Source organism: Symphodus melops (assembly GCF_947650265.1).
Source record: "Symphodus melops genome assembly, chromosome: 13".
Taxonomy (NCBI): Eukaryota; Metazoa; Chordata; class Actinopteri; order Labriformes; family Labridae; genus Symphodus; species Symphodus melops.
Window position 1 is genome coordinate 3,437,280 of NC_136703.1, and position 16,945 is coordinate 3,454,224.

At 41.4% G+C, this 16,945-nt stretch overlaps 2 protein-coding genes across 3 annotated transcripts; one reads left to right on the plus strand and one right to left on the minus strand.

The window, feature by feature from the left end:
- Positions 1 to 408: 408 nt before the first annotated feature.
- tmco4 (transmembrane and coiled-coil domains 4) lies at positions 409 to 9,735 on the plus strand. Of its 2 annotated transcripts, none has more exons than XM_079360498.1 (14): positions 409 to 548; positions 1,252 to 1,402; positions 2,318 to 2,489; positions 2,922 to 2,949; positions 3,034 to 3,163; positions 3,482 to 3,579; positions 3,812 to 3,955; positions 4,042 to 4,161; positions 5,339 to 5,503; positions 5,741 to 5,877; positions 6,329 to 6,413; positions 6,906 to 7,023; positions 7,147 to 7,264; positions 8,627 to 9,735. In XM_079360498.1, exons 1-14 carry the CDS (start codon positions 437 to 439, stop codon positions 9,119 to 9,121), a joined length of 2,073 nt encoding a protein of 690 aa, XP_079216624.1. In that variant the 5' UTR covers positions 409 to 436; the 3' UTR covers positions 9,122 to 9,735. The 2 variants fall into 2 exon arrangements, with proteins under 2 accessions (XP_079216624.1, XP_079216623.1); XM_079360497.1 differs by having other exon boundaries at positions 410 to 548; positions 2,315 to 2,489.
- Positions 9,736 to 10,381: 646 nt separating this feature from the next.
- Positions 10,382 to 16,595, minus strand: htr6 (5-hydroxytryptamine (serotonin) receptor 6). The gene is made up of 3 exons (XM_079360517.1): positions 14,932 to 16,595; positions 12,978 to 13,112; positions 10,382 to 10,769 (listed from the first exon to the last, which is right to left on the minus strand). Exons 1-3 carry the CDS (start codon positions 15,844 to 15,846, stop codon positions 10,413 to 10,415), a joined length of 1,407 nt encoding a protein of 468 aa, XP_079216643.1. The 5' UTR covers positions 15,847 to 16,595; the 3' UTR covers positions 10,382 to 10,412.
- Between the last annotated feature and the right edge of the window lie 350 nt (positions 16,596 to 16,945).

Consider the following 16,945-nt stretch of genomic DNA (forward strand, 5'->3'; position numbering starts at 1 on the left):
TGAATGGACCCCTGCCCCGTTTTAGGCGTACGTGGAAGTTACGTCACTCAAAAAGTTGTAGGACGACGGTGCGTTCATGTACAGTAGAAAATCTTGTATAAGGAAGGGTTGTTTTATTCATCGTAAAAAAAAAAAAGACGCGTAATCCCTCAGATGTTTGCCTTGTCGTTAAACGAGAAGTCTTATTATGTGTTGTTAGTTTTCGTTTCTTGTGTTTTTCCCCATACATGAGCACATTATCTCTTCATGCATGATTCTAATAGGAATTCTTCCTCTTCATTTTACATAGCACAGAGTCGCTCTGCACGGGTTTATATAACATAGACTAAAGCATAATTTGCAGATTTTTTTATGCTGTTTTGGTTCTGGATTTGAGGAGTTTAGCTTACTTTTTGCAGGATTTTGTACGGTGCCAATGTCATTTTAATGCGTAATTATGAGATTTCGGAGTTTGGGGGAAGCACGTGAAGGCAACAAAAGTTCAGTCTGCAGAGTTGTGTCATCAATGGAGGAAAAACAGAAAAGCACGGGAACAAATTACACTCCAGGTACAACATATGATCCTTTAAATATTTTCTAAGAGTGCTCTTTCAGGAGTTTGTTGAATTGACGATGATTATTAAAAGGATTCTAGTTGCCTGTGAACCGTTAGAGCCCGTTAGACCCGGAGGCAACAACAACAGAGTCAGACAGCTGGCTAACAAGTAACACAAGTGTTATGTGTTGTTTTGATTCACTAGTTTCACTTTTAAACTATCTTAATGTTAAGTTAATATTTTGACATTATTTGGGTCTAACATCCTGTTATTCAGGTCAGTTCATCAGAGACAGTAGAAACCTAAAGTTAGACTTCATTTAGCCCACTTTAGGAGAGGAAATGAAAACCAAACCTCCGACAAATACCAGGAAGTTAAATAAACATCACATATGTCACAGTCACATGTTAATATTTTTTCATTGGGACCTATTGGTAAATTAAAATTAATTGGTAAATTCATTTTAAACACTAAAAACAGTGTTTAAAATGAATTCACAAGGACAAACACAGTCTATGTACCCAATCTGTCACAATAATAAGATATAACCACATAATAGATTTCTTTCACATGTCTTGCTTTGTCACTTGCATTTGGTTTCCTCTATGGACTTTATATTAATAAAAAATAATGAATACACACTCAGTGTTTTCCTCTATTTATGTGCTTGAATCTTCACGTTAATGATTAAGCTTTGTCCATGTATCTACCTTAGATCCTGGGGGAGCAGAGACAGCACGAGATGTCCCACGTGACCAAAGGCCGGAGGACATTATCAGCAGACAGTTGACAGAACAAAGCCGCTTTGCTTTTGCTGCGCTCTGTGGCGTCTCTTTGGGCCAGTTGTTTGCTGGATCTGAAAACAGGTAACACAGCCACAAAAAGATAATGTCACCATGACGTGTTGTTTACGTCCCCCAAAGTCTGCAAACATGAACATGGGTGTGCATGTGGCTTCGAGTTATTTATTCTCTCTGAAAAGCGAAACACCAAACACCAGCCGACAGCCTTTAATGATCACATGTAAGCATGTGTGTTTCAAACACAGTCACTGAAACTCTGCCAAAGCAAAACGCACGACGTGCAGCCGATAATTATCTATCATTCAGTCAATAAACTTTCATCATTTATCATTTTTCAGACACATTGAATTGTTCAAAAGGTTTCACAAGTGAGTGGAAAAGTGAGGGAGAAAAGGTGAATGTTAAAGGATTTTAGAGACCCATACATGTGACTTTATAAAGTATTACAAATGACAAAACGTTCGTAAAAGTCGTAATAATGGAAATGTTTCCAACCTTGAATTCAGTGTTTCTATTCTTCTTCAACTTCTCTGATACGTCTGCCTTTGATAAGACTGTATGTAGGAGTGAGGAAGTGTGTGAGGCGCTTCTTTCAGGAGCAGCTCGAGGTGAAGAGAAAGAGAGAGAGAGAGAGAGAGAGACTCAGAGTTTGGTGGTTACCACAGTAACTGACCCAGAGAGAGGAATGATCTCTGCTTCAGGAAATGAAAACCTAAATTTACCTGAACTCAGGGTTAACATTCACTGCTCCTTCTGTCTGTAACCGGTGTACTGGGATGATTTATGTACAAAGAAAACACCTTATTCATTGTGACTCGAAGGTCTCAGTCATCTGGGAAACATTCACTTTCTCCTCTATGCTCAAACTGCACGGTTTCTTTCAGATCAGGAGATGAGCTGTGTGTGTTTGTGTGTGTGTGTGTGTGTGTGTGTGTGTGTGTGTGTGTGTGTGTGTGTGTGTATGTGTTTTCTCAGCAGGTTCAGGGAGCAGTACCTGCAGGGTCTGGTCGGCTGGCTGCACCTGGACGAGTCGGTGATGCCGGTTATGGGGGCTTTCCTGTCGGGCCTGGGGTTCGAGGGCTCCGACACCTTCCTCTCCATCCTGCAGGCTGAACCACTGCTGGCTGATGGGGCCACGCCCGTCATCCAGGTATCAATGCCATGCTAATAAAAGATATGATTACATTCAACTTCGGTGTTGTGTGTGGAAAAACACAATTTTCTTTCTCCAAGTACATCTAAGTACAACGACTTTGACTTGTTTTTTTATGCAGAAAAAGAGAAACATAAAAGTAGAAAGCTTGCAAGCTGTTTATTATTTTACACATCTTCAAAGATTTTGTATTTGAGTGATTTGCATTTTTTAGTTCACATTTAACACATATTGAATGTTCCACAATTTCCCAGTTTGAGATCAATAAAGTACATCTATCGATTTATCTATTTAAAATATGTATCAGGTGTTATGTGATGCAAACAGAAACTTTAAGCTCTTCTTGAAAAAAAAAAACAGGATTTGAAGGATGTTGTATTTCTTTAAAATAAAATCTGTTTGAACGAGCTCTCACTTTGGTTTTTTTAGGATCTGGTGTCTTTTTCAGTCAAAGACGGTAAGAGACCTTTCAAGAATGAATAATCATCAGGTTTGTTTGTGTGAGTTGTTCTCTAACGTCCACAGCTTGTCATGCTCACAGGTCAGTATGATGCCAGAGCGAGGGTCCTGATCCGCCATGTCTGCTGTCTGCTGCGAGTCCTCCCTCAGCAGCTGGAGGAGTTTGAGCAGACGCTGGGAGAGAGACTGCGGGAGGCCGGAGAGGAGAGCGAGTAAGATGGATGACTGGTGGATGTGTCTGAGTCAGCAGCTGGATTTACATGGTAGCTTTTACACCAATAATAATGGAAAATCGATTCACTTAAAGCTCCCGTGAAGAACTTTGTGTTAGTCATTTATGGCGCCCCCTGTGGCCCAACTTGTACACGTAAGTTAAGATTTTATGGTTAATCACTACATCTGAAACCTGCCTCACATCAGCGGGTTCAGACGTTCAGAAATAGTTCACCTGGATACTCATGGTCTCGTCTGTTGTTGTAGCTAATAAAGAAGCATGACCGTTGACATCTGTCTGTTTCTGCCTCCATTAGAGAGGAGTCCTCTCGGCGGCAGAGGAGAGAACGAGGGCGAAAGTTACGACGCTACCTCCTGATTGGTTTAGCCACGGTGGGCGGGGGAACTGTGATAGGTGATTATTCCTGCTTCATTTGCTTTTTCAAAACAGAACTTTTCAGGGTGTTCTTACAAGCCGCTTTCTTTTATTTCTCTTCATGACATTTAAATCCATCAGAAACATTCGGATGAGAAAGAAATCTCAAAGAAGGTGGTCGTGAGATCAGGTCATTCATGCAGAGAGGTAATTACTCCCTGCATGCTGAAGTGGCCACTGAGTAGCTTTCTGTTCTCTGTGCCTTTGCCAGGTGTGACAGGTGGGCTGGCAGCTCCGCTGGTGGCAGCCGGGGCCGGGGCTGTGATCGGGGCTGGGGGGGCCGCTGCTCTGGGCTCAGCTGCTGGCATTGCAATAATGGCCTCTCTGTTTGGAGCAGCAGGAGCTGGATTGACGGGTAAGGGTGTTGGATGACACGTGATGGACTAACTTTTTTTTTTTTTTCCACTTTCTTCATTTCATTTCAACACGCTGTCTCTCCAGGTTATAAAATGAAGAAATGTGTCGGGGCGATAGAAGAGTTTGAATTCCTGCCTCTCCGTTCTGGGAAGCATCTACACCTGACCATCGCAGTGACAGGTTGGCTCTGCAGTGGTAAATACAGTAAGTGTGAGGCCTACGCATCCTTTATTTGCTTCTAATAATTTACACATTTCTGTGTAACCATGAGTCGTAACTTGTTCGATCTACGAATTTAAAATCTTTGATAGTTATTCTGAAAAATATAACTTGTTAGAAATACAAATAGATATTACCGTGATGTCCTCTGGGAGCAAATTGTTTCGAGGGTTTGCTGGAGTTCAAGTAGTTACGTGCAAAAAAACCATTAGGGAGTGTGTCATAGTCAAGACTGCACAGACTGAGTGCTGCGACACCAAGACAAGACCAAGACTATAAATATCAAAGAAAAATCATCTTGTTTGCAGCAGGTCACTCAGTTCAACCTTAGCTACAGGAAGGTTGCAGCTGTAACCGGGGGATACCGATCTAATTGACATCAAACCTGGAGTCGGCTCAGTCTGAGACCAGACCGGGTAAAAATACCTTCAATTACAAGACGAGAACGACTGAGCGTAGTACACATGTAGAAACGTCAAACACTTAGACCTGTGGTTCTTTACTGCTCTGGTCTCAGGACCCGTCATTAACTCTCATGTGAAAAGCTGTGGCCCACGTTTACAATACTTTTTAACCAATCAGACTGAAACGTGATGCAGTTTTTGCCTTCAGAAGATGTAACTAAGAAAATGACACACGAGGGATGAAAGTCGACGTTGTTTGGAAGTTCTGCGATTATTCAGACGCCAGTGTTTTCATTTCATTTCATCCTTGTTATTGAGACTGCTCTGAATGACGTCCATAAATGTGGGACTTCTTCTTCTTCTTCCCACCTTTCACACTCACACCAAATGTCATTAAAAAAGCACAGTGGCAGTACACACCAACCCCAGCTAACCTTCTGAGAGGGGGGAGCATGTTTGCTGGGCAACAGCAAGACAAACGTTGTTGACAAAGGATGAAATCTTAATGATGTTCAAGGTTTCCCATATTATGTTCAGAAGCTATACAGTTGAGCCTTTGCAATAGATTATGCAAAAAAACAGGCACTCAAGTTTTGTGTTTGCATATCGCTGTGCAGCTCTCTCCCAGTGTAAAAAAAACCCCCCAAACACTCAAGTTAAAAGCGGAGCGACGTCTTCATAAATAATGCCAAAAAAACACTCAACATAAGTGCTGCTTCCTCTCGTCCTTCCTTAAAAACATGACGACTGTCCTCCAGGTTCGTTCCAGGCCCCATGGAGCAGCCTGGGCGAGTGTGGCGAGCAGTACTGCTTGGTGTGGGAGTCACGTTTTCTCCGAGATCTGGGATCAGCCATGGCCTCTCTGCTGGACGGGCTAGTCAGCATAGTGGCCCAGGAAGCACTCAAGTACACAGTGCTCTCAGGTAGGGGGATTATCAAGCAGAGAGCACTTAAGTCTGAGTGGATCCTGGAGGGCACAGGAGTGTTTGTGCCCATGGTGAAATATTTGTTGTTCTAATCTGTGAGCGAAAAACTCGAATCCTTGTTGCGTTGATTGTGATTACCTTCTACCTGTTAAACAAAGCTGAACATCTTATCACGCCGCCGTGCTTTCGCTGTTTTGGTTCTGCATCACTGTTTTGTACACCGTCATGTTTCAGGCATTGTGGCAGCTCTGACGTGGCCTGCGTCTCTGCTGGCAGCAGCCAGCGTCATCGACCACCCCTGGTGTGTCTGTCTGAACCGCTCAGCAGAGGTGGGGAAACACCTGGCTCAGGTTCTCAGGAGCAGACAGCAGGTAGTGGACAACATTTAACCCTTGTTACAACACACTTACTCAAAGAGGTCCACAATATTATGTCAGCTGTTGATGTGGAAGGGAAGTTAGTTAAGTTTGTCTGAAGATGATGGAAAAAAACCTGGAATGCTGTTTTCATTAAAGGGATACTTCACCCATTTACATGAAGTTGTGTATCATTAGAAACATGGTAGTAGTGTTGTAGTGAAGTTTTCTTCATGTGATGCAATATGACGCTTTTTGCATCACATGAAGAAAACTTTCAAGCAAAGAAAAACATATTTTTCTCGTCTCAGGGCAAAATGAGGGCTGGATTCACGACCATTCAACACTACTACCATGTTTCTAATGATACACAGCTTCATGTAAATGGGTGAAGTATCCCTTTAAGCTAGAAGAGAAAATGTGACCTGTAACACAAGGAAGACTGTCTTTCTTTCTGTGTTTAAAGGGGAAGCGCCCTGTGAGTCTGATAGGTTTCAGTCTTGGGGCCAGAGTTATTTACTACTGTCTACAGGAGCTGGCCAATGAACAAGGTATGGACATCTCTCCATGCATAGAACGTATAATGAGAGAAGCTTAATGTAGCGAGAATCTCAAAAGACGTGATGTACTGTGATGTATATTGTATCGAGACACATTGTTGTGAGGTTATATTTCAATCTATTGAGATCCAATTAGTATTTTCTTTTTTTTCCCTTAAATTTCGGTAACTACTCATTGTATTTAAGGGGACATATGATGAAAAATCCACTTTGACAGTGTTTACCTGAGTGTCTACAGACCCACAACATGTGAAATAAACCCATCCAGCCATTTGTGTGTGGTCTGCAGAAGTCTTGTAACACAGAGAAAAATGCTGAGTTTCAAATGTGCTCTCCTTGTGATGTCACATTTTGTCTCTGTTTTTATAACTCTTTATATGTATATATATATATATATATATATATATATATATATATATATATATATATGTGAGAACTCTTTCTGATAAACCTGTTGAGTCCTGTGTTGTTGTAAATCCTCAGGTAGTGAAGGAGTTGTGGAGGATGTAGTTCTCTTAGGCGCCCCTGTGGATGGCTCTGAAAAGGCGTGGGAGAGAATTACCAAAGTGGTGGCTGGAAAAATAGTCAACGGTTACTGCAGGTAATCCAACAGAGCTTCATTCAGCAGTTTCCAACTTTAAGTGTTCTTGTTTTTTTATATACTGGTCTTTGTTCAGTCAGGAACTGTAATTTAATTATAACATAAGATTTTCATACCTGTCAGAGGAGACTGGCTTCTTGGGTACCTTTATCGAAGTTCGTCTGCACAAATGTCTGTTGCTGGGCTACAGCCAATCAACATCCAGGATCGGCGTCTAATCAATGTCGATCTTTCTTCCGTGGTGAGTCACAGCTTATATTTATATTAGACCCTCTTAAGATATCTGAATGAAAAAAACACACCTACAACCTGAGGTTGGGAGCATCTCAAGGTCTTTGCTTTTTAAGAAAACTCCTGAAGCTTTGAGTCATTTGAAGGAAAAAATGTTACATTTGTGAGCTCGAGCAGTAAAATAGGAAACAATCTGATAATATAACAGAGCTTTGTTCAAAACATGATTGGGTAAAACGTGACAGGTATAGCAAGAGCGGCCTGTCTAACAGGGCGTCATGTAGCTTTTGGTTTGGTCTCACACAGCTGCTAAATGCTCCTCCATGTTTACTAGCTTACATACTCAATGAAAGCAGGGAGAAGGAATCAGATCACAAATATTGGCACATAACAATGACATGTAAGACCCTTAAACACACTGTAGAGCTCATTTATTTGTTTTTACTTTTTGCTATTGATGCTGTTTATATTCCTGTTTTTGAGCAATTATAACGACAACATTTCCCCCATTGGAAGATCAATAAATGAATCCTTATTTTTATAGCACTAACGAGCCTGATTTAAACTTCTGCATTGAATCAGCATTTCATTTTGTCCGATATCACAGCCATATTCAAAATTCTGCAGAGGGAAATACGCGAGAACGTTATTGAACAACTCCAAATAAAACTTTGTGTGCCCAGTTTCCGTCACCATGGTTTCCGGTAAACAAGATTAAAGAGAATAAATAAATAAATAAATAAAGCTGAACTGGAAACTGGCGTCATAGCTAGCATAGAAATCACAATGCCATGGAGCATTTTTAGTATTGCAGAGCTATGTATTACTTATGACAGTGAAGGCCACTACAGCATAGGTGTGATGCAAAAGTATAAAACCAGGCTTTATTTAAGCTTAGGTTCATATAGAGTTTTTGTTTAATGCAGCACATAGCTTGAGAGATTTTGATTTGAGTAATTGATTTATTAGTCTTGGATAAAATGTGGTCAGAGAAACATTTGCAATATAAATACAGAACTTTATTGGCACTTTTAAACAGACAGTTGTATCATTACAATCATTTTAAAAGGTTTAAAAAAAAAAAAAAAAAAGTAAGGCCCCTGCTGGCACAGCAATGACTTCACGCTCCAGTATTATTTATCACGGGAGTTTATTGTTGAACCAGGTAAAAATGTCAGAGGCTTTAAATATCACCCAACTGAAGAAAAAAAAACGGAGTAAAAATATTCTTGACATCCGAAGCACCGTACATGGTATACCTGCTCAGGTACATTTGTTCAAATATGATTTCAACAAATGTTACACTTTTATTTACAAAGAAACATGTATTCCCTTTTTAAACCAAAGACACCTAACTGTCTTGGCTTCACAGGTGAACGGCCACCTGGACTACATGCGTCAGATGGACACCATCCTAGTGGCGGTAGGAGTTCCTACTAAAGAAGTCCCCGGAGCGTCTTTAGTTCTTCCTCAGCCTGAAACTATCACAAAGGAGGACGTGGGAATCGCCAACCAAACCCCTGATGAGAAACAAGTGACTGAGACGCTTGACCAGGCTGAGAGTGAGGCGGCTGTGCCTCGTGCAGAAGACGCTGCACACGTGACAGAGGATGCTGTTGACGGTTGGGATATCCCTGACATTTCTGACCTTCTAGACTCGTTAAATGACACAGAATCCCAGAGTCAGATGGAACCGAGAAACAATTTAACTTTGCCGAGTGATGCCACAAATAACAGCTCGGCCTCTGATTTAAACAGCCGGCGTGTTGTTGAAGATGATTTTGATAACGAACACGCATCATGGAGCTGGGATGATACACAATGGACGACAGAGCACACACACAAACAAAGGCAGCCGGACTTGTAAAGAGCATGTTACAGCACCAGCTGCTTCCCCCGGGAGAAGCATCGTGGCTTAATCAAAGTGAATTATCCCCTCTCAACACACTGACATAAAAGAGATGGGAGTCTTAATGCACACATGTGGCCTTTAGTGAAAAGCCAAATGATGCTATGAACCAGTCTCATGATTTTAGTTCAGAATTCTTGTCAATGAAGTAGATTTGTGTAAAAAAAAATGTAAATAGTGTTTGATAATTTATTTTCGAACCTCGCTGTGACATCGAGTAGCTCTGAATAATGTGCGTGTTTTGAAGGTGTTGGAAGGATGTCTGTGATATCTGTGTTCCTCCCAACCTTATTATTGTCCGGAGAATTCTCAGCTGCCTACGGATATCATCACAGTAATTTGATTTCCAAAAGGGCAACAGAATGTCTCTTCTTCAAGGTCTATGTAGAGTTTAGTTACACTGTGAACTCAAGACGACAGTTTTTAGTCTTTACCCCGGACTGCAGTGCCTCGGGAATGTCCTCATTTACATTCCTCAACAGTCATTTATGAATGGAAATAATAATGAGTAAATATGTGTCTGTAGGAGTCCAACCATGATAAAGGGTCACTGATTAAATGGATACACATGGGCTGATTAGAAAACTCTGGTATTTTTAGTTCTGGCTTATGAATATGAAGTTTTATAGAAGAAAATAACACAGAGAGAAAAACGCTACAGGTGATTGAAAATCTTCTTTGTTTCTTCGTTAGTACAACAGAGTGCTTAATTCTCAGCACTGTCTGCAGCTTCTGTAGCAGAGCGTCACCACTGAGCCGTGTTTGAAAATGCATAATAAGGTCAAATATCTTTATTTATTTTAAAGGGGACAGCCGATATCGGCTCCCATGTCAGTAAGTGGTCAAATGTTAAAACCAGTTTTGGTGTCAGTCTCAAATATTCCCATATTGGTCTGACTCCAGTATCCAGTAACATTTTCTCTAAGACCATTACGATTATTTTTTCAAGTATGATCCTCTCTATGTCAAAACCTCGCTTAATTCGAGGTGAACAATTGCTCACTCTTTTTTATTGTTGGACAGAATCGCACATCGCTTTCTGAATTTGTGTCTGTGGTAAACAGATGTTCAAATGTAGAGTACGTCGTTATAACACAATGGTCTTTTTTTCCACCATCAGTATAAGGCATACGATGACCACATTTTTAATCAAATACAAATCTCTTTATGCCTCTTTATCACAGTCTTAGTACTTAAACCCTGCGCAGCAAACATTTCTTTTTTTTCTTTTTTTTTACATAATTGGCGTTTAATCAAGACTCTCGACCTGATTGGGCAGCAGCAGAGGCAGCTCGATGCCAGCGTGTTCAGCATCCAGCAGGTTGACGGCATCAGTTGCGGTGGCAGGAGGGTGTGTGGGGTCAGAGGCCAGCGGGGAGGCGGGGCTGCTGGCATTGTTTGGCTCTCCTGAGTTTCTGAGAGAGAGAGAGAGCGCTGGTGAGGGTCTTCTGATTGACCTTGAGAAACAGCAGGGCAGGACCTTCCCCAGAGCCCGCTTGAAGTCTCTCATGAACAGCGGGTAGATGATGGGGTTCATCGTGCTGTTGCAGTATCCCAGCCAGGTGATGGCGTCAAAGAGTGCAAGAGGGACGCACTCGCAAACTGCCTGAAAGAAGGCGGTGGAAATAATTGAAGGAATACATTAATGACAAATTGTGGATCATTAATTGCAGACATTAATCTGTGGATAACAAAAAAGGGAATTTTCAACCCTTGATTTGTCTGATGTAAGATACATACCTGCAAATGATGCTCAATTAAAATAGCAAAAGCAATGGTTTAACAAATGTCTAATGACAAAAGAATAACAGTGCATTTCTATAATGTTAGTGTATTTATTTATATGCCAAACACTTTATGGATTCAGTCACTATGAATCCAGAATCGCTTTAAATCGAAAATAGATCCTGAATCGAATCGTGACCCCAAGAATCAAAATTGAATTTTGAGACACCCAAAGATTCCCAGCCCTAAAGCACATAAGAAATTAGAACATTCAATAATCAAACTCAAATATAACACGAGAGAAGAATGCATCATAGGAAAATACAATAAAACAAAAAACTGACATGTCATTGTTCAACAAAAGTCTAAAAGGTTTAAAGGTTTAAAATGTTTTTGACCTAAATAAATGTCAATTTAAAGCCAAATTTATTTTAAAGAAATTAAACATGTATTTACTTCTGCTTAATGGATGAGTTTTTGTATTTTTTAAGCCAATCGTTCACATTCATAACGTCTGTCATTCATTTAATGAGCTTGTTTGTTTTTTCTGTCTAAATTTTGTGTCTTTATAGATTTGATGGAGCATGAGTCTAACAAAAACACTGAAGATAGTAATTTAGCTCTGAAGGAAGTATACGCAGAGAGGGAGAATTAGATAAACAAATGTAAAATGATTCAAATGTATTCCCATATTATCACAAATCACTTGCCAATCCCTCCATGTCTTTCTTTGGAACATCTCATTTTCCCTGAATAGGACTTTAAAACAAATTTGTGTTTTTGGTTCAAAGTGTTTGACGTTTGAACCTTTCGATTTAGATGAGGTTTAGATGAAGGAGGAGACAGCTGTTAGAGGAGCGCTTCCAATACTATCAAGATGAGACGGGGAGGCGGTGGGAGTGGGACGGAAAAGGAGGGGTGCGTTTCACACACCACATTGAGTGTGAAAAGGAAGGAGAGAGCAGACACAGTCAAGTCTCTGTGCTCGATGTTTGCAGGGGAGAAGCGAGAGGGCACAGATGGGAAATCAAAATGACTGGATCATTGAAAGCTTGAAAAACAGGACAAGTGTCATTACCAATTTAGATGAAGCTGTTTTCTGACATTCATTTACTCTCGCTCAGGTTTTTCCGTGTCCGCCTATGTCTGCCCGCTGAGTAATGAGTGTGCGAGGTTGTCTAATCAGATCGAAGTCAACAACTCAAAAATAAGACCAATTATTAATTGCACATCAGTGTTTATTGTGTTCTTTGTTTTGCTGTGAGTCAGCCACACAAAGCTGAAATGCCAATCTATTTCTTCGTTGGATCGCTTGGCGAGGATGTGACGCCAAAGATGGCCATTACAAAAATAGAACAGTATCCAAGTGTGTTTTTTTTGTTGTTGTTTTTGCGTGTGCTTCTTTCTCCTTTTTGTTATGCATTTAATCCACACTGTTATAGTGCCCACCAAAGCTGTGAGTCACTAGGACGTATGGATCGGAAGAGCTATTTAAAAAGAGGAAATAAACCTGAGGCTTTTTGAACAGTGCTGAAAATTGCTTTGCAAAGATGAAACCCTTGAATGGGCACATAAAGTTAAAGCCAACCTGGAAACTAAAAGGCCAATAACATCTCCAAATGTGTTTATCATCCATGATTTGTTTTGTGCACCAGATTCATATTTCATGTTTCTGGATGACATACAGTATATCTCCCTCGAGTGTGACCTCATTTTTTGTGACCTACCAGGGAGGTCAAATTCAGTAAATTGAATAAGCTAATGTGCAGCTTCAAGCCCATAGCTGTCCAATGCCCTTAATTATGCACAACTTATTATGCACAAACTATTTTTAAAAGTTTTGATACTGCAATTGTTTTTCTTTTAGTCTGTATGTGAGGTTATTGGTGCTGTAAAGTTGAATATTATAACATGGAGGTCTATGGAATGGGTTCTCTTTTGAGACAGCCTCAAGTGGCCACACAAGGAACTGCATTTTACAGTATTTTGTTCTTGGAGACATTTTTCAGCTGCAGAGTTTGTGACTTGGTTTCTTCTGTGTTGAGTTTTATGTCAGGTGGCAAACCCAGTGTCTGGTTTCTCATCTCACCTGAGCCATGTTGGTGATGAAGAAAGGGAGCCACGCACTGAAGAAAAGTCCCAGGAGGACTCCAAGTGTCAGACTGGCCTTTAGCGCTCTCCGACCCTGCCTGTGAGCCAGACGGCGCTCACTGGTCACTGAGGCCTGTGGACAAAATACAAAACAGTAAAATCGTCTTCCCTTCACTGTGTGTTAAATTAACTTGTGATATAGTCTATGCACTGGAGCAAGCTAAAGAAAAAATGATTTATCTTTTTGGGTAACAACAACAGATAGTTGTGCTGAATATAAATCTAAAGAACAAGCAGTGAGCTCGGCTTAGTTACGCTCTAAGACATGAACAGCCTCAAGCACATTAAACTTGTGAATGTTAAATATTGTTTGTTATATTTATGGAACAGCTGGAGAGTTTAAGGAAGATTTGAACGGAGTTACAAGCTGGAACATTTTGATGCTTTAAGCCTAAATGTTGCGTTTTCATTTGTCTTGCTATCGAAAAGAAATTAAATCCCGAGTGCTTTTAATTTAACGTGTTGCACAACGTTAGCCTTTATGCTAAGCTAAGCATCTGCTTGCTTACTCCACCATCACTAACACATAGATAGATAGATAGATAGATAGATAGATAGATAGATAGATAGATAGATAGATAGATAGATTCTGCAGCTTCTTTGACAACCAGATCAGAACTGATTGTTCTATATTGTGCGCGAGTGAATCCACTGACTGCAAATGTGACAGACGACGTGGCTGTGACCCTTTTAGACGAGGGCAGCACATCTGACACGATGTCTGTAATTTTCTCTGCAAGCTGTCATGACAGATTTCAGACCTCTTTACTGGGTCCACTTTTTTAAAGACACTTCGTGGTATAACTAACTAAGGAGCAAAAGGTTTTTGACTTCAAATCTTCTACCAACTTCAGCAGAAACATTGACATTTATTTATGGATTCATTTCTGAATTAATAAAAGTATAGGAAAGACTATCTCACGATTCCTGCAGTCATACATTCGTCTGTGTTGGTTCATGTTCAGTGACATGCAGTTATGAAACAGCCTTCGCGTCACTTCTCTTTTATAACTGAAAAGCGTCGATTGAGAGGACGCTAACCTTCAAACTGAACCTTTTCATTGAGAAGGTGAACATCCTACACTGCAATGATAAGACTCTCGTGTGTGTGAACACTTTTAAGCCTTCACCATGAAGCTGCACACAAAGAACTTTGCACAAACCAAGTACAAATGGGATTAAATTTTATAATCAAACGTAACAGAAAACTCAAGTGTATTTAAACTCAAAATGTCCTGTAGGTCCCGGAGAAGGTAAAACGGATAATTTGTCAGATAAAAGCAAGCTTTCCAACAGCTTTCTAAGAGCTTTAACAATCAAAAGCAGCAGTGGCTTATTGTCACAAAAATGAAAAAAGGAAGAAGAAATTGCTGCACTCCAACAGTACTGAACAGGATAATGGATTTTAATGGTATGATTTGTATTTTTGAGGAATGGTAAATATGAACTGGGTTATGTAAAACTTCAAAATGTCAAGTTTGAGAACTCTTAGTGTAATTTGGTTATGATCTTTGTGCAACCTTCCCCCATTACAACCTTTTTAACTCCGACTCTCATTAAGTCTGCTATTTTCAAATCACTGCTGGGGCATGACAGTCTGGCTTCTTTGTGGAAATGTACTAGAAATTGAAATTGTGGTGTGTCCGGCTAGTTCAGTCAGCAGAGCAGGTGTCTCATGTAGAGAGGCTACAGTCCTTGTTGCACTGGTTGAAAGGTTCTACTCCCAGTACTGTCCCTATTTGATGCAAGGCATTCTCACTCTACAGCTAGCAATATGTAATGTTTCTCTCAATCTTTCCTTTCTAATAAAGTCATAAAAGCTACAAAAAATAAACTTTAAAAATAATTTGAAATCGTTCATCTTGAGTAGTTTGTTAGTCCCTGTTTCTTACCGGTACATTTTGAGACACAGGAGGCTCCTGGTGACTGCAGTCGTCTCCGTCCTGCTGAGCAATACCTGCTGCCATCCCAGGTGAAGGAGGCCTGGAAGGTTCCCCGAGTGACGGATGTGGGTGTGGTGGGTGGCTCAGTGCTGCGACCCTCTTTGCTTGCCTTCTTGCTGCTAGAAGAATCCGACAGTAGGTAAAGCAGATTGCGCTGGAGGGCAAAAAGAAAGTGAGTACAGATGCCACCAGGGCAAAGGGAAGGGTGACCCGCAGACGACACTGGAAAGAAAGGCCTCCAGACGGTGACAGCTGAAAGTAGGATGCAGGGTACAGTGTGTCAGAGTACACGCTGGTGTTGCTACTGCTCAAACCTGGAACAGACGAATGTCCACTCCAGTGACCTAAGCTGTGCCATTTCATCTCAATAGGCAGAAAGGAGGCCATAGCTGCCAAACCCCAAGCAGCTCCTACAAGAAGCAGCGCCCGAGGTGGGGTCATCCTCTGCTTGTAGCGCAGAGGTGAGATGATGAAGAGGTAGCGGTCCAGGCTGATCACACACAGGTTGAGGATGGAGGCGCTGCAGCACATGACGTCAAAGCAAAGCCAAATTGGGCAAAAGGCTGGCCACAGAACCCAGGCCCCGCAGAGCACATTGAGCATGGCTGGAGGCATCACCACCAAGGCCACCATGAGGTCAGACAAGAACAGAGAGACAAGGAAACAGTTTGAGGTGCAACGCAAAGAGCGATGGGCAAAAACCAAAGCGATCAACAACACGTTCCCACATATCGTCATGAGGATGATGATCGTAAGCATGAAGGCCAACAGCCAAGGCCCGCTGCCAGTGATGTTCCAAGCACTGGTGGTTGAAGAGTTGCTGTTGTAGCTTCCCACAAAACTGGAAGTGTAACCGTCCGCCATGGTGCTGGTTAGCAACAATCAATGTAGCAGCTTCTGGAGGCTCTTCTTCAGGCAACAATAAAAGTTACAGACCTAAACTGGTCCTTCTTAACAGCTAACACTCTCACTAAAGGTTCATTGTCAACTGAGGTATTGTGTTGAGAATCCATCCAACCCTCTTCCTTTAAAAAACTCTTCTCCTCTGGTAGAAATCACCTTCTTCCTTTGGCATGAATATATCCATAAGCCCTTGGTTTACTTCCACTGCCTCCAATATCGTGATCAAAATACCCAACACAGTTTCACTCTTCTCTCCATCCTCTCCAGCATGTCCCTGACTGATCCACAGCTTGGAGCCAGAATGAGCGATGACTGACAGAGGGGTTTTCGAAGCAGCAAGTCACAATGATGACAGCCACTGGAGGAGGGCACACGGAGAGAAATGCTCGACCAGGCATTCGAGAGCTGTGCTGCTGAGAGGGACAACTGAAGATGAAAAAGAACAAGGACCAATTCTCAGAATTACACCTCGCCTCAAAGAAGTGGGCTCGTACAGCTTCAGCAAGTCCTTTGCAGAGCTGCTGCTCTTCTGCCTTTCACAAATCCCTTTATTCTTCGAGACCCTGAAAGGGAAGCAATATCCAACAGAAAAACTGTGCAGCAATCATTTGCAAGCAAGGCTCCGTTCATAAGTGCTCCACAGGTATCATGCTCCTTGTAATGCTGCCTTTTTATCCCTCGCTCCTGTTAATCCCTGTGTCGGCCACTCCAGCGCGCCTCCCAGTCAGAGCGCACAGCTTCTCAGAAGGAGCGTGTCAAAGCATTGCGCTGTTAATGCATAACCATGCACAATCACAGCCAACAAATGCTAATTTCCCATCATAGGAGCTGGTGTGGGTGTTTTTTCTTCTTCCATTTTTGGTCTTGGTGATCTAAACAACTGAGGTACAGCTATCCGAGCGCTCCTGTTGTTTTATTAATGGTTCTGATTTGACTACTGTTTCCTGAAATGTTAGATCTATTTGCAGAAATGACTTACTCTGAAATTATGCATTCTCTTTTTACATGTACAATTCATAGCAGAGTGAGTCAGATCTATGAAAGAAGTCTTCCTGGATTT

Coding starts and splice junctions, on each gene's coding strand:
- tmco4 (XM_079360497.1), top strand. CDS start 437: ATGAGATTTCGGAGTTTGGGGGAAGCACGTGAAGGCAACAAAAGTTCA. Junction 2,490..2,921: donor GGGCCACGCCCGTCATCCAG/GTATCAATGCCA, acceptor TGGTTTTTTTAG/GATCTGGTGTCTTTTTCAGT. Junction 2,950..3,033: donor GTCTTTTTCAGTCAAAGACG/GTAAGAGACCTT, acceptor TCATGCTCACAG/GTCAGTATGATGCCAGAGCG.
- htr6 (XM_079360517.1), bottom strand. CDS start 15,846: ATGGCGGACGGTTACACTTCCAGTTTTGTGGGAAGCTACAACAGCAAC. Junction 13,113..14,931: donor CTGTGTCTCAAAATGTACCG/GTAAGAAACAGG, acceptor TTTTGTCCACAG/GCCTCAGTGACCAGTGAGCG. Junction 10,770..12,977: donor TCATCACCAACATGGCTCAG/GTGAGATGAGAA, acceptor GCCTTCTTTCAG/GCAGTTTGCGAGTGCGTCCC.